This window comes from Bombina bombina, chromosome 10 (genome assembly GCF_027579735.1).
Source record: "Bombina bombina isolate aBomBom1 chromosome 10, aBomBom1.pri, whole genome shotgun sequence".
NCBI lineage: Eukaryota > Metazoa > Chordata > Amphibia > Anura > Bombinatoridae > Bombina > Bombina bombina.
In genome coordinates this window covers 170,524,823-170,541,387 of record NC_069508.1, presented here as the reverse complement: position 1 = coordinate 170,541,387, position 16,565 = coordinate 170,524,823, and the positions used below count along the sequence as shown (strand labels likewise).

The following is a 16,565-nucleotide window of genomic DNA, read 5'->3' as shown; positions in this document are numbered from 1 at the left end:
ACTATTGCTGGCTTGACAAATACTGGATGTCAGGTCGCTATGACAGTTAAAGATTACAACTTTACTACTAGATAACTTCTCTAACTCACTAACTTCACCCCGCTTTAATAAACTTCAATGATGCAGCATGTAATTTCACTGCAGTCAGTAGAGAGCAGTGAAAAAGCTGTCATTTCTGCTCCAGTACAGATAAAGGCTTCACTGGGAATGAAAAGCAGCCCTGGAAAATGTGGAGGCCAGCCCTACTTTCTGTTGACTAAGTATAAGGTGCACACCACATTTTTCTCAAAGTGGATTAATGGGATAGTCCTTCACCCATATATGTTTTTAGAATTAAATTATATTAGTTTGTATTAAAAGTAAAAGTGCCAGATTGTTGTTAAATAGGCTCCCTACAATCCAAATGAATCCAATTTTCACCCCTTTAAATTGTAGCTTTCCAGTCCCAGCTGCTACAGCCCACAGGAAACTCTCCTGGTATCTTGGTAGGCAAATCAGGTCTCGAAAGACGTGTGCTCAATCTTCAATTAAAAAAAGTTCCACACTTGGGAAGTACACATATGACATTGTCGTATTTCTCAAATATTATAAACAATATAAGAATGGTCAATGGCTAGATTACATTCCAGTTGTAAATGTAAAAAGCAGTAGTATTTGGATATACCACTGTAAACTATGTAATTGTCCAGAAAGCCACATTCACATAAGTACCCCTCTGTTTACATGAAAGTTTGAAACACACCTCCTATGTTCATATTCAATATATTCATAGCACACTGAAAATAATCTTCACATTTATATTTTTTGGAAGGGGTAGAGAAATTATGTCAGCATGTATGCTAATGACGACATTGGATCAATTGCTGGATAAAAAAAGAATGCGGGGAGCACGTCAGTGGCTTAGAAGCGGTAAATAGTGTGAACCATCCAAATTTTAAACATAACTAATGTTTCAGAGCACTAAGAGGGAACTTACATGTTTAACCACAAACGGGGGCTTGTAATCAGTTTCCTTTTTAAATTCATAAGGTCCAAGGTTCAGATGAGCCAGTCTCTGCCGGTAATCCTCTGACAGCTCACACATACGTCGCTTTGTGTAGGGCGATGGTGAACGCGATTTTGAGGCTATAGTTGGCTGCTCATATCCCCTTCCGGTGCGACTTAAGCTAGTTTTTTTGTCTGGTGTCATATACTGCAATTAAAATACACCAGGATTGTGAGGAGGGAAATATAACCGCTATTGTCTCTAAACCAGTGTTAATTTTGACAGCATATTTCAATTTAGTCTTAGTTTTACTCTTTTGATTAAAATGCCATTTTATTTTTAGTCTTATTTTAGTCATCTGAATTGTTTATGTTTTAGTTGACTAAATCTCCAGTAGATTTTAGTCGACTAAAATCTAAGGGGTTTAGTTAAAGTGTAATGCTTATTTAAGCATTTCTCTATAATTTCCAAACTCATTATATACTCCAGGAGTAAACATCCAATAACCTGTTATTATTTATGGTATTAAGGTTTAAACATGCAATACAGACACAGATTTAGCCATTGTGATATAGAGCGTCTATATTTAACTTAAAATTAAATAAAACTAAGTTTCATAAACACACAGAAGTACAACTTTAAAATATAAAAAAAAACAAAAAAAAAACTGTAAACTGTATTGGCTGTAACGCCATTGCCCATATTACCCAATATAAAAACGTTTACATTTCTCTGTTACATTTCTCTTTTAATAATTAATACAAGTATCAAGTAACTCAACACAACAAAATGTTTCTGCAGCTAGCACAGGCACAGCATAACTTAAACCCATACTCGTGGGTTATTTTTATTTCTATACGAAGAAAAATTAAATGTTCACAGATTTTTCAGCAACAAAATTAACACTGCTCTAGAACTTCCAAACTCATTATATACTCCTGCAGTAAAGGTTTATTAACCTGTTTTTATTTATGGTATTAAGGTTTGAACATGCAATACAGATTTAACGGTTGTGGTATAGAACATTTCTTTATCTTAAAATGAAATAAAAACAAGTTTTGTAAATAAACAAGAAGATAACCTCCTTGCTTTTTCTTATTTTTTACAAAAGAGCAGTAATTAGATATGGATTGATTAAAAACACCTTGCATAATGTGTTAATTTTGAAAGCAAATTTTGATTTAGTCATAGTCTTTTGACTAAAATGCCATTTTAGTTTTAGTCGTATTTTAGTCATCAGAATTTCTTTAATTTTATTGTCATTTTAGTGTAGTTTAATTCAAAGAACTTAACACTGCTCTAAACATCTAATACCTGGACAGGGAAAAAAAAAAGAGCACGTCTTTTGATGGTAAACAGCTGACCAGTTCAATTACATGAGTGATCACTACAGATCCAATGTATGTGCAACAAAACCACTTACTGTTAATTAAAGTCTAATTGAGCGGTCTACTTTCTTCACTACAGAGAAAAAACCCTGGCAGTAAACTTGCTGGCGGAAATAAATAATAATCTGGATCATTGCTGATTTAATAGAAAAAATAAATAATTTCTTCAGCATACTTTTTATTGCTATTAGACAACAGAAGAAAAAAAAAATCTGTTCTCTCACCTGTTTTTGCATTCTGTGTTTGTAGCTGGGTCACTGTTTAATGTAGGTTCTTGAATGATTCCCTAAAGGGGCCACAAAAACAACAATTAAACATCAAGGTTTGCAATGGAAGGCTATCAGAGCTAAATGTCAGGCAGTGTAACAAACGGGGGCTTAATTGTAAAGCCTTCTCTTTGTAAACTCCTGACTTTAATAAAGATAATTAGAAAAGACAGGAGACGGCAGAAAATGTCAGCCAGATAACATTTGCATTTCTGACGATTCAATTACAAATGATTACATTGCTTTGTACAACAATTAAGATTTGACTTTTATTTCAAAGAATGTTTTGTCGAGAATTACAATTTAACTTAACATGGTTAATAATGATTTAAATAAAAAAAATAAAAATGGGGAACCAAACTTTTTCAAGACAACAGACAGTGACTGGAGAAATCATTTGCGACTCAGTCTTTTATTTTTAATGAAATATCCCATTAAACAGAGAATTGAATACTATCTGTTATCTCAGTCTGCAAGCCAATAACAATCAGTATTAACTTATCTGCACCGATTAGAATCTTTCAGATTTCTAGAATGATGGTGCCGATTTAAGAAATGTTTACCAAGACTCCTATTCATATCCAATAATCGCATCCTGAATTCCAATTAATTGTATGCAAATGAAATCTGTATGCATTAACTCTCCATACAAAATTCCTTCATAGCTCAATCTGCCTTCCCTAATTCCAGTACAGATTCATCTCTTTTTCGGTTTCAAGAGGGACATTTCCACCTTCCAACAGACATTCTAGCTCATCAGCCTCAAAATGATGCACATACAAATTATACACTAAAACATAAATGTTACTGTTTTTTAATATAGACACCTTTCAAACAATTGCTGTGCTTTGTACAAAAAAACAGATTACACACTAGAGAAGGGGAATTTGAACAAAATGTAACAAAAACTAAAGAATATTTGAACAATCCAATTTTGTCAATATATGGTTTTAGGCACTTTTTAATGTCAAGTTAGATTTATTTATTATTATTATGCATGTTATTTTAGATACATAACAGAAAACATGTACTGCTGCAATAAACTAGCATGCACATTACATGTTATTTTTTTATATATAGATCACCAAAAGGTCTGTATACATGCAACACAAATCTATATAGAAAACATAATTTATGCTTACCTGATAAATTCCTTTCTTCTGTTGTGTGATCAGTCCACGGGTCATCATTACTTCTGGGATATAACTCCTCCCCAACAGGAAATGCAAGAGGATTCACCCAGCAGAGCTGCATATAGCTCCTCCCCTCTACGTCAGTCCCAGTCATTCGACCAAGAATCAACGAGAAAGGAGTAACCAAGGGTGAAGTGGTGACTGGAGTATAATTTAAAAGATATTTACCTGCCTTAAAACAGGGCGGGCCGTGGACTGATCACACAACAGAAGAAAGGAATTTATCAGGTAAGCATAAATTATGTTTTATTCTGTTAAGTGTGATCAGTCCACGGGTCATCATTACTTCTGGGATACCAATACCAAAGCAAAAGTACACGGATGACGGGAGGGATAGGCAGGCTCATTATACAGAAGGAACCACTGCCTGAAGAACCTTTCTCCCAAAAATAGCCTCCGAAGAAGCAAAAGTGTCAAATTTGTAAAATTTGGAAAAAGTATGAAGCGAAGACCAAGTTGCAGCCTTGCAAATCTGTTCAACAGAGGCCTCATTCTTAAAGGCCCAAGTGGAAGCCACAGCTCTAGTGGAATGAGCTGTAATTCTTTCAGGAGGCTGCTGTCCAGCAGTCTCATAGGCTAAACGTATTATGCTACGAAGCCAAAAAGAGAGAGAGGTAGCAGAAGCTTTTTGACCTCTCCTCTGTCCAGAATAAACGACAAACAGGGAAGAAGTTTGGCGAAAATCTTTAGTTGCCTGCAAGTAGAACTTGAGGGCACGAACTACATCCAGATTGTGTAGAAGACGTTCCTTCTTTGAAGAAGGATTTGGACACAAGGATGGAACAACAATCTCTTGATTGATATTCCTGTTAGTGACTACCTTAGGTAAGAACCCAGGTTTAGTACGCAGAACTACCTTGTCTGAGTGAAAAATCAGATAAGGAGAATCACAATGTAAGGCTGATAACTCAGAGACTCTTCGAGCCGAGGAAATAGCCATTAAAAACAGAACTTTCCAAGATAACAATTTTATATCAATGGAATGAAGGGGTTCAAACGGAACACCCTGTAAAACGTTAAGAACTAAGTTTAAACTCCATGGCGGAGCAACAGCTTTAAACACAGGCTTGATCCTAGCTAAAGCCTGACAAAAGGCCTGGACGTCTGGATTTTCTGACAGACGCCTGTGTAACAAGATGGACAGAGCTGAAATCTGTCCCTTTAATGAACTAGCTGATAGACCCTTTTCTAAACCTTCTTGTAGAAAGGACAATATCCTAGCGATCCTAACCTTACTCCAGGAGTAACTGTCAGCCGCTCTGGAATCAATCCGGGATGTAACCCAACTGCTAGCGTGAATTGAAAGCACACGCTAGCACACTGAGAAATATCCAGGACGTGACCCACTCAGGAAGCAGATTAGAAGATAACAAAAATGAATATTGTTCCAGAATGCAGGAAAGCCACAAAGGATAAAACGTCCCTTTAAGTAGTACAAAGAACAAAAAGGAAATGCTCTTACTTGAAGCTTCTGAAAAAGGTCCTCTTTAGCAGGCTTGTAAAACAAAGGAAAAGTTCTCTGTTGCAGCTTGTAAAAGTATAATGTCCCTTTAAGCAGGTTTATAACAAACAGAAAGGCAAAGTTCTCTTTTGCAGCTTGTAAAAGTAAATGTCCCTTTTAAGCAGGTGTATAACAAACAGAAAGGCAAAGTTCTCTTTTGCAGCTTGTAAAAGTAAAATGTCCCTTTAAGCAGGTGTATAACAAACAGAAAGGCAAAGTTCTCTTTTGCAGCTTGTAAAAGTAAAATGTCCCTTTAAGCAGGTCTTGTTTATCAAAGAATAGGTTTAAAGGTAAAGGCAAAAGCAAGGTCAGGCAGGCAGAAGTCGGCATCAAAATATCAGCAAAAGGTAGAGGCAAAAGACAAGGTCAGGCAAGCAGAAGTCGGCATCCAAGTATCAGCAAAAGGGTAACAGCTACAGGCAAGGTCAGGCAGGCAGAAGTCAATGTCCAAATATCAGCAAGTAGGGATAAGGCAAGAGGCTTGGTCAGGCAGGCAGAAGTCGGTACACAGAAGAACAAAACTGATATGGTACTCACAATCCAGGGAAACAAACAAACGGGCCCAGATTCAGATCTCCCGCCGAGATTTAAAGGGCAGGAGCGTAACCGTCATCAGAGGGTGTGAGAGGAAGCGTCATGTTGCTAAGCAACATGACGTCAGAGACACAGAGAAGTTCCGGGAGCCGCGGCGACACGGCGATGAACGGAAGCGTTCATGACAGCACCCCCTCCTCAAGGACCCCTCCGGGGGACAGGACCAGGTCTATCAGGATGAGTCTTGTGGAAGGTCTTGACCAATATAGGAGCATTTACTTGATGAGCAGGTTCCCAAGAACGTTCCGTGACTGGATAACCCTTCCAATGAATGAGATAATACAATTTCTTGCCCCGCAATTTGGAATCTAGAATATGGCTGATCTCAAACTCAGGATGTCCATGCACCAATAACGGTGGAGGTTTAGAAAAAGGCTTAGAATACCTGTTAATCATCACAGGTTTTAAAAGAGAAACATGGAATACCGGATGGACTTTGAGAGACTTGGGTAAAGCTACCCGATAAGCAGTGGAACATACCTGACCCAGTATTCGGAAAGGACCCACATATCGTGGTCCCAATTTGTTAGAAGGTTGTTTCAGGCGAAGAAATCGAGAGGAAATCCAAACTTTATCACCAGGGCGATATTTGGGAGCCTTCTTCCGTCGAAGATCCGAAAAGAACTTGTAACGTCTAGAAGTTACAGAAAGAATACGATGTATCTTCTGCCAATGTCGAGTTAATCTTCGGGCTGTAAGATCAGAAGCAGGATTCACTGTGGAGGAAGTATGCAAAGGGAATGTCCTAGGCTGATATCCGTAAGCTGCATGAAAAGGAGAAGTCTGAAGGGAGGAATTGTACCGGGCATTATGGGCCAATTCAGCCAAAGGAAGGTAAGAAGTCCAGTTAGAGTGATAATGATCCACATAATGTCTAAGATATGTTTCAAGACACTGGTTTACTCTTTCAGTCTGACCATTCGATTGTGGGTGGTGAGAAGTAGAGAGAGATATAGTAGTACCAAAATGTTTACAAAGTGACCTCCAAAATCGAGAAACGAATTGTACCCCTCTATCTGAAACAATATCTAGAGGAAATCCATGGATTCTTACAATATGTAGAATAAAAAGTTCAGAGAGTCTTTTGGCAGATGGTAATCCTGGCAAGGGTACAAAATGAGCCGTCTTAGTGAACCTGTCGACCACCACCCAGATAGTATTGTTCCCAGTGGACAAGGGAAGATCGGTAATAAAGTCCATGGATACATGAGTCCAAGGCTGGTGGGGTATAGGCAATGGTTGGAGTAATCCTGAAGGAAGTTGGCGTGGAGTTTTGTTCATGGCACATTGTGTGCATACTGAGACGTAATCCTTCACATCTTGAGAGAGTGTAGGCCACCAGACATGTTGTTTGAGGTTTCGAGTGGTAATACTGATGCCAGGATGTCCAGAAAGGGGACTATCATGAGCCCAAAATAAAATCTTGGAACGAAGGCGTTCAGGAACAAAGAGTAAACCATCGGGAGGTTTACAGGACAAAGGAAGATGCTCTTGAGCGGACTGTAATTCTTGTAACCAAGAAGTTGTTAACTGGGCAATGACTTTATGAGGTTGGAGAATGGTACCAGACTCAGGAACTGGGGTATCTTGAAATTGTCTGGAAAGTGCGTCTGCTTTAATATTTTTTGAACCAGGTATGTAAGACAAATTATAGTGAAACCGAGAGAAGAATAATGACCAGCGTGCTTGCCTGGAATTTAGTCGTTTGGCTGTTTGGAGATACAGAAGGTTCTTATGATCAGTAAGTATAGTAAATGGCAAAGAAGTACCTTCCAGCCAATGTCTCCATTCATCCAATGCCATCTTGATGGCAAGCAACTCTTTATTCCCTACGTCATAGTTAAATTCGGAAGGAGTGAATTTTTTAGAGAAAAAAGCAACAGGATGAATCCTTCCAGTCTCTGGTATTCGTTGAGACAGAACAGCTCCAGCAGCAACAGAGGAAGCATCCACCTCCAGAATAAATTGAAACTCAGGATTTGGATGACGAAGGATAGGAGCTGAGGAAAAAGCTTCTTTGAGAGATTCAAAAGCTTCTATAGCCTCAGACGGCCATACTTTACAGTTTTGTCCTTTTCTTGTGAGAGAAGTAAGAGGAGAAGTAATAGTAGCAAAATTCTTGATGAACTTTCTGTAATAATTGGCGAAGCCTAGGAAACGTTGTAAAGCCTTCAAAGAATCAGGTCTAGGCCAATCCAAAATGGCAGAAAGTTTAGTAGGGTCCATTTCGAATCCAGATGCCGATATTACATAACCCAGAAAGGGTATGGATTTTTGATGGAAAGAACATTTCTCCAGTTTAGCAAACAGATGGAATTCTCTTAGACGTTGAAGTACTTTCTTGACGTGGTGCACATGATCTTGGTGGTTCTGAGAAAAAATTAAGATGTCGTCCAGGTATATGATAACAAAAATATTCAAAAAATCACGAAAGATCTCATTTACAAAATGCTGGAAAACCGCCGGAGCATTGCATAGCCCGAAGGGCATGACCAAATATTCATAATGCCCAAATCGAGTGTTAAAGGCAGTCTTCCACTCATCTCCTTTGCGTATACGGATCAAGTTGTATGCACCGCGTAGGTCGAGTTTGGTGAAAATGGTGGCTCCCTGAAGATAAGTAAAAAGTTCAGGAATAAGGGGCAGAGGATAACTGTTCTTGATGGTAATCTGATTCAATCCACGATAATCAATACAGGGTCTTAATCCGCCATCCTTTTTTCCCACAAAAAAGAAACCGGCCCCTACAGGGGAAGAGGAGGGTCGAATAAATCCTCTAGCCAGATTGTCTTTTATATATTCTTCCAGAGCCATGTTTTCTGGTTTAGAAAGTGGATATGTCTTGCCTCGAGGATAGGCAGCCCCAGGAAGGAGGTCAATGGGACAATCAAAAGGGCGATGAGGAGGAAGACGTTCAGCTTCTTTTTTGGAGAAGACATCCACAAAGTCATGGTAATGCATAGGTAAGGATTCCGGAGTTTCAACTGTGAGAGCAATAGTGAGTGGTAACTTAGTAATCTTTTGAAGACATTTAGTCTGGCATGTAGATCCCCAGGAAGTGAGTTCACCGAAAGTCCAAGAAAAAATGGGATTGTGAATCTGGAGCCAGGGTAATCCCAAGATAATGGGAAATTGCGGAGTGGAAATGACATCGAAACAAATTGTCTCAGAATGAAGTATTCCTACGGTGAGGATTAAGGGTTGAGTAGAAAACTGAATGTATCCAGAACCCAAAGGATCTCCACTGACCGTAGAGACTGAAATGGAATACTCCTTCTTTAGTAAGGGTATAGAATGAGTAGAAACAAATGTAGAGTCAATGAACACACCTCCAGCACCAGAATCAATTAGAGCTTGGGTATAGATCTTCTTATGTCCAATTAGAAGAGTTACTGGAACAAAGAGTTTCTTGTATAGGGAATGACCACTATTTTGGCTTAACTCAGTTCCCTGGACTAGAGTTAAGCCCTGGCTTTTACTGGCCTAGTAGGACAATCCCTTAATAAATGTCCTTTAAGGCCACAGTACAGACATAAGCCAAGAGTCCGTCTTCTCAAGCGTTCAGTCTCAGTTAATTTTATACTTCCTACTTCCATGGGTTCAGCCTGATCAGTAGTAGGAGAGGCTGGAGTGACTGGATTAGAAAAACGAGGAGCTAAACGAAAAGGAGTTCGAGTGGAAGTCCTCTGTGTTCTATCCTTTTCTTGTTGGCGTTCACGAAACCTGGCGTCGAGACTGATACAGAGATTTATTAAGGCTTCTAAGGACTCTGGAAGTTCACGATACACCAATTCATCCTTGAGACGCTCAGAAAGTCCTTTACGGAAAGCGGCTCTGAGTGCTCCCTGATTCCAAGTGGTTTCAGAGGCAAGGGTGCGGAACTCAATTGCATATTGAGAGACTGGTTGATTTCCTTGACGTAAATCCAGGAGAGTAGCTTCAGCAGCGGATGACCTTCCAGGTTTATCGAATACGTTTGAGAATGTAGATAGAAATGTATCAACATCCAACAGTATAGGATCATTCTTTTCTAGCAAAGGTGACACCCAAGCCAAGGCTTTTCCTTTCATTAAGGAAATAAGAAACGTGATTCTAGAAGAGGCAGTAGCAAAGAGAGTAGGGCTATTTCGGAAATGAAGACGGCATTGATTCAAAAAGCCTCTACATTCTTCAGGATTCCCATCATATTTATCCGGAAGAGGAATCCTGGGACTTAGTTGTACCTGAGACTGATTGTTAGGAATCGGAGGAGGTAATGCCTCAATCGGATTTGGATTGGGATTAGGATTGGGAGGTGCGGTAGCAACCAAATTTTGTAATAGAGCAGTAATTTGATCAAGTTTAGTGTCCAGAGACTGCAAGTGAGTGGCATGAGAACCCAAGAGCTGTCCCTGGTGAGCCACGGCCATAGATAATTCAGTGGGGTCCATTTTTGTGGCCCGTTTGTAATGTCAGCCGCTCTGGAATCAATCCGGGATGTAACCCAACTGCTAGCGTGAATTGAAAGCACACGCTAGCACACTGAGAAATATCCAGGACGTGACCCACTCAGGAAGCAGATTAGAAGATAACAAAAATGAATATTGTTCCAGAATGCAGGAAAGCCACAAAGGATAAAACGTCCCTTTAAGTAGTACAAAGAACAAAAAGGAAATGCTCTTACTTGAAGCTTCTGAAAAAGGTCCTCTTTAGCAGGCTTGTAAAACAAAGGAAAAGTTCTCTGTTGCAGCTTGTAAAAGTATAATGTCCCTTTAAGCAGGTTTATAACAAACAGAAAGGCAAAGTTCTCTTTTGCAGCTTGTAAAAGTAAATGTCCCTTTTAAGCAGGTGTATAACAAACAGAAAGGCAAAGTTCTCTTTTGCAGCTTGTAAAAGTAAAATGTCCCTTTAAGCAGGTGTATAACAAACAGAAAGGCAAAGTTCTCTTTTGCAGCTTGTAAAAGTAAAATGTCCCTTTAAGCAGGTCTTGTTTATCAAAGAATAGGTTTAAAGGTAAAGGCAAAAGCAAGGTCAGGCAGGCAGAAGTCGGCATCAAAATATCAGCAAAAGGTAGAGGCAAAAGACAAGGTCAGGCAAGCAGAAGTCGGCATCCAAGTATCAGCAAAAGGGTAACAGCTACAGGCAAGGTCAGGCAGGCAGAAGTCAATGTCCAAATATCAGCAAGTAGGGATAAGGCAAGAGGCTTGGTCAGGCAGGCAGAAGTCGGTACACAGAAGAACAAAACTGATATGGTACTCACAATCCAGGGAAACAAACAAACGGGCCCAGATTCAGATCTCCCGCCGAGATTTAAAGGGCAGGAGCGTAACCGTCATCAGAGGGTGTGAGAGGAAGCGTCATGTTGCTAAGCAACATGACGTCAGAGACACAGAGAAGTTCCGGGAGCCGCGGCGACACGGCGATGAACGGAAGCGTTCATGACAGTAACCTTTGGATTCGCACCAGTATAGGTATTTACGCCATATTTTATGGTAAATCCTTCTGGTAACAGGCTTCCTAGCCTGTATCAGGGTATCAATAACCGACTCAGAAAAACCACGTTTTGATAAAATCAAGCGTTCAATTTCCAAGCAGTCAGCTTCAGAGAAGTTAGATTTTGATGTTTGAATGGACCCTGTATCAGAAGGTCCTGTCTTAGAGGTAGAGACCAAGGCGGACAGGATGACATGTCCACTAGATCTGCATACCAAGTCCTGCGTGGCCATGCAGGCGCTATTAGAATCACTGATGCTCTCTCCTGTTTGATTTTGGCAATCAATCGAGGAAGCAGCGGGAAGGGTGGAAACACATAAGCCATCCCGAAGTTCCAAGGTGCTGTCAAAGCATCTATCAGAACCGCTCCCGGATCCCTGGATCTGGACCCGTAGAGAGGAAGTTTGGCGTTCTGGCGAGACGCCATGAGATCTATCTCTGGTTTGCCCCAACGTCGAAGTATTTGGGCAAAGACCTCCGGATGAAGTTCCCACTCCCCCGGATGAAAAGTCTGGCGACTCAAGAAATCCGCCTCCCAGTTCTCCACTCCCGGGATGTGGATTGCTGACAGGTGGCAAGAGTGATACTCTGCCCAGCGAATTATCTTTGATACTTCCATCATTGCTAGGGAGCTTCTTGTCCCTCCCTGATGGTTGATGTAAGCTACAGTCGTGATGTTGTCCGACTGAAACCTGATGAACCCCCGAGTTGTTAATTGGGGCCAAGCCAGAAGGGCATTGAGAACTGCTCTCAATTCCAGGATGTTTATTGGAAGGAGACTCTCCTCCTGATTCCATAGTCCCTGAGCCTTCAGAGAATTCCAGACAGCGCCCCAACCTAGTAGGCTGGCGTCTGTTGTTACAATTGTCCAGTCTGGCCTGCTGAATGGCATCCCCCTGGACAGGTGTGGCCGATAAAGCCACCATAGAAGAGAATTTCTGGTCTCTTGATTCAGATTCAGAGTAGGGGACAAATCTGAGTAATCCCCATTCCACTGACTTAGCATGCACAATTGCAGCGGTCTGAGGTGTAGGCGTGCAAAAGGTACTATGTCCATTGCCGCTACCATTAAGCCGATCACCTCCATGCATTGAGCTACTGACGGGTGTTGAATGGAATGAAGGACACGGCATGCATTTTGAAGCTTTGTTAACCTGTCTTCTGTCAGGTAAATCTTCATTTCTACAGAATCTATAAGAGTCCCCAAGAATGGAACTCTTGTGAGAGGAAAAAGAGAACTCTTCTTTTCGTTCACTTTCCATCCATGCGACCTTAAAAATGCCAGAACTAACTCTGTATGAGACTTGGCAGTTTGAAAGCTTGAAGCTTGTATTAGAATGTCGTCTAGGTACGGAGCTACCGAAATCCCTCGCGGTCTTAGTACCGCCAGAAGGGCACCCAGAACCTTTGTGAAGATTCTTGGAGCCGTAGCCAATCCGAATGGAAGAGCTACAAACTGGTAGTGCCTGTCTAAGAAGGCAAACCTTAGATACCGGTGATGATCTTTGTGAATCGGTATGTGAAGGTAAGCATCTTTTAAATCCACTGTGGTCATGTACTGACCCTTTTGGATCATGGGTAAGATTGTCCGAATAGTTTCCATTTTGAACGATGGAACTCTTAGGAATTTGTTTAGAATCTTTAAATCTAAGATTGGCCTGAAAGTTCCCTCTTTTTTGGGAACCACAAACAGGTTTGAGTAGAACCCTTGTCCTTGTTCCGACCGCGGAACCGGATGGATCACTCCCATTAATAACAGATCTTGTACACAGCGTAGAAACGCTTCTTTCTTTATCTGGTTTGTTGACAACCTTGACAGATGAAATCTCCCTCTTGGGGGAGATAATTTGAAGTCTAGAAGGTATCCCTGAGATATGATCTCTAGCGCCCAGGGATCCTGAACATCTCTTGCCCAGGCCTGGGCGAAGAGAGAAAGTCTGCCCCCCACTAGATCCGGTCCCGGATCGGGGGCTCTCGGTTCATGCTGTCTTTGGGGCAGCAGCAGGTTTCCTGGCCTGCTTGCTCTTGTTCCAGGACTGGTTAGGCTTCCAGCGTTGCCTGTAACGAGCAACAGCTCCCTCCTGTTTTGGTGCAGTGGAGGTTGATGCTGCTCCTGTTTTGAAATTCCGAAAGGGACGAAAATTAGACTGTCTAGCCTTAGCTTTGGCTTTGTCTTGAGGTAGGGCGTGGCCCTTACCTCCTGTAATGTCAGCGATAATTTCTTTCAAACCGGGCCCAAATAAAGACTGCCCCTTGAAAGGTATATTAAGTAATTTGGACTTAGAGGTAACATCAGCTGACCAGGATTTTAGCCACAGCGCCCTACGTGCCTGTATGGCGAATCCTGAGTTCTTAGCCGTAAGTTTGGTTAAATGTACTACGGCCTCCGAAATGAATGAATTAGCTAGTTTAAGGACTCTAAGCCTGTCCGTAATGTCGTCTAGCGTAGATGAACTAAGGTTCTCTTCCAGAGACTCAATCCAAAATGCTGCCGCAGCCGTAATCGGCGCGATACATGCAAGGGGTTGCAATATAAAACCTTGTTGAACAAACATTTTCTTAAGGTAACCCTCTAATTTTTTATCCATTGGATCTGAAAAAGCACAGCTATCCTCCACCGGGATAGTGGTACGCTTAGCTAAAGTAGAAACTGCTCCCTCCACCTTAGGGACCGTTTGCCATAAGTCCCGAGTGGTGGTGTCTATTGGAAACATCTTTCTAAATATTGGAGGGGGTGAAAACGGCACACCGGGTCTATCCCACTCCTTAGTAACAATTTCAGTTAGTCTCTTAGGTATAGGAAAAACGTCAGTACTCGCCGGTACCGCAAAGTATTTATCCAACCTACACAGTTTCTCTGGTATTGCAACGGTGTTACAATCATTGAGAGCTGCTAAGACCTCCCCTAGTAATACACGGAGGTTCTCCAATTTAAATTTAAAATTTGAAATATCTGAATCCAATCTGTTTGGATCAGAACCGTCACCTACAGAATGAAGCTCTCCGTCCTCATGCTCTGCAAGCTGTGACGCAGTATCAGACATGGCCCTAGTATTGTCAGCGCACTCTGTTCTCACCCCAGAGTGATCACGCTTGCCTCTTAGTTCTGGTAATTTAGACAAAACTTCAGTCATAACAGTAGCCATATCTTGTAATGTTATCTGTAATGGCCGCCCAGATGTACTAGGCGCCATAATATCACGCACCTCCCGGGCGGGAGATGCAGGTACTGCCGCGTGAGGCGAGTTAGTCGGCATAACTCTCCCCTCGCTGTTTGGTGAAATTTGTTCAAATTGTACAGATTGACTTTTATTTAAAGTAGCATCAATACAGTTAGTACATAAATTTCTATTGGGCTCCACCTTGGCATTGGAACAAATGACACAGATATCTTCCTCTGAGTCAGACATGTTTAACACACTAGCAATAAACTTGCAACTTGGTTATAATCTTTTTTAGCAAAAACGTACTGTGCCTCAAAGAGGTACTAAACGATTAAATGATTAAATGATTAAATGATTAAATGATTAAATGACAGTTGAAATAATGAACTGAAAAACAGTTATAGCATCAAACTTTAAAACAACACAACTTTTAGCAAAGGTTTGTTCCCATTAGAAAAATAACAATAATTAAATTTGACATAAAAATTACAGAGCAACGTTTTTATTCACAGTCAATATAAAATTCTCACAGCTCTGCTGAGAGAATCTACCTCCCTCTAAAGAAGTTTGAAGACCCCTGAGATCTGTCAGAGATGAACCGGATCATGCAGGAAATATAAGAGTAACTGACTGGAATTTTTTGATGCGTAGCAAAGAGCGCCAAAAACGGCCCCTCCCCCTCACACACAGCAGTGAAGAGAAACGAAACTGTCATAATTAAAACCAAACAACTGCCAAGTGGAAAATAATGCCCAAATATTTATTCACTCAGTACCTCAGAAATGTAAACGATTCTACATTCCAGCAAAAACGTTTAACATGATAAATACTTATTAAAAGGATTAGTGACTTTTAACAGAGTAGTTCCGGTGAAATACCATCCCCAGAATACTGAAGTGTATACATACATGACATTATAACGGTATGGCAGGATTTTCTCATCAATTCCATTCAGAAAATAAAAACTGCTACATACCTCAATGCAGATTCATCTGCCCGCTGTCCCCTGATCTGAAGCTTTTACCTCCCTCAGATGGCCGAGAACAGCAATATGATCTTAACTACTCCGGTTAAAATCATAGTAAAAAACTCTGGTAGATTCTTCCTCAAACTCTGCCAGAGAAGTAATAACACGCTCCGGTGCTATTGTAAAATAACAAACTTTTGATTGAAGTCATAAAAACTAAGTATAATCACCATAGTCCTCTCACACATCCTATCTAGTCGTTGGGTGCAAGAGAATGACTGGGACTGACGTAGAGGGGAGGAGCTATATGCAGCTCTGCTGGGTGAATCCTCTTGCATTTCCTGTTGGGGAGGAGTTATATCCCAGAAGTAATGATGACCCGTGGACTGATCACACATAACAGAAGAAAAGAGTTTGCCAAGTCAGAGCTCTCTTTCTCCTAGTAAAACCAGGGAAAACTTACACCCGGCCAACTATACCCCCCTACGCCTCAAGCAGGGATGTCACCACCTGTGTATAGCATTATCATAACTGACCGTGTCCCTAATGTCTAATCATAGACAGGAAAAAAGTGTTGAGAGACCATAAGGGGTGGTCCAACATTTTCAACTGATGACCACTTTGTTTTTTTATAAATATTTAGAACGTTTGTTAACTAGACTTGAGATAACTATTTAGGGGGGCAGGCATCACACAATGTATATTTCTAGAGCTCCCAGATATCCCTCAATTTACAGGACAGTCACACAACTAAGAGCTCAGTGCCTCTCTTCCTCCTTCCTCTATGTATTTAATGCTGTCATTATGATATTCACATTGATACCATGTACATAATGCTGTAAATTTGCCACTGAAGGGATAAAAACACTGATTAACCCCTAGGATTCCATAGAAAGCTGTGATATATTGCAAAACCTCTTCTGTCCTCTAAAGGTTTAAGGCCAACTATCACAACATCACCACTCAACTGTGATCCAAATGGGTGATCATGGTCAGTATGTTCTCAATGTAGATAAGCTCTATGCCCACAACTGC

At 40.9% G+C, this 16,565-nt stretch overlaps 1 protein-coding gene across 4 annotated transcripts in view; it reads right to left on the bottom strand.

The window, feature by feature from the left end:
• The window catches only part of SPATA6 (spermatogenesis associated 6), a 182,058-nt gene that overhangs the window by 139,604 nt on the left and 25,889 nt on the right, over positions 1 to 16,565 (bottom strand). For 3 of the 4 annotated variants that reach the window (XM_053693500.1, XM_053693499.1, XM_053693501.1), the window contains exons 3-4: positions 2,598 to 2,659; positions 977 to 1,192 (exon numbers count right to left, since the gene is read on the bottom strand). In XM_053693500.1, the coding sequence (XP_053549475.1) occupies positions 977 to 1,192; positions 2,598 to 2,609 (228 nt within the window). In that variant the 5' untranslated portion in view covers positions 2,610 to 2,659. The remainder of the gene's footprint in view (positions 1 to 976; positions 1,193 to 2,597; positions 2,660 to 16,565) is intronic. The other variant, XM_053693502.1, reaches the window with a different exon arrangement.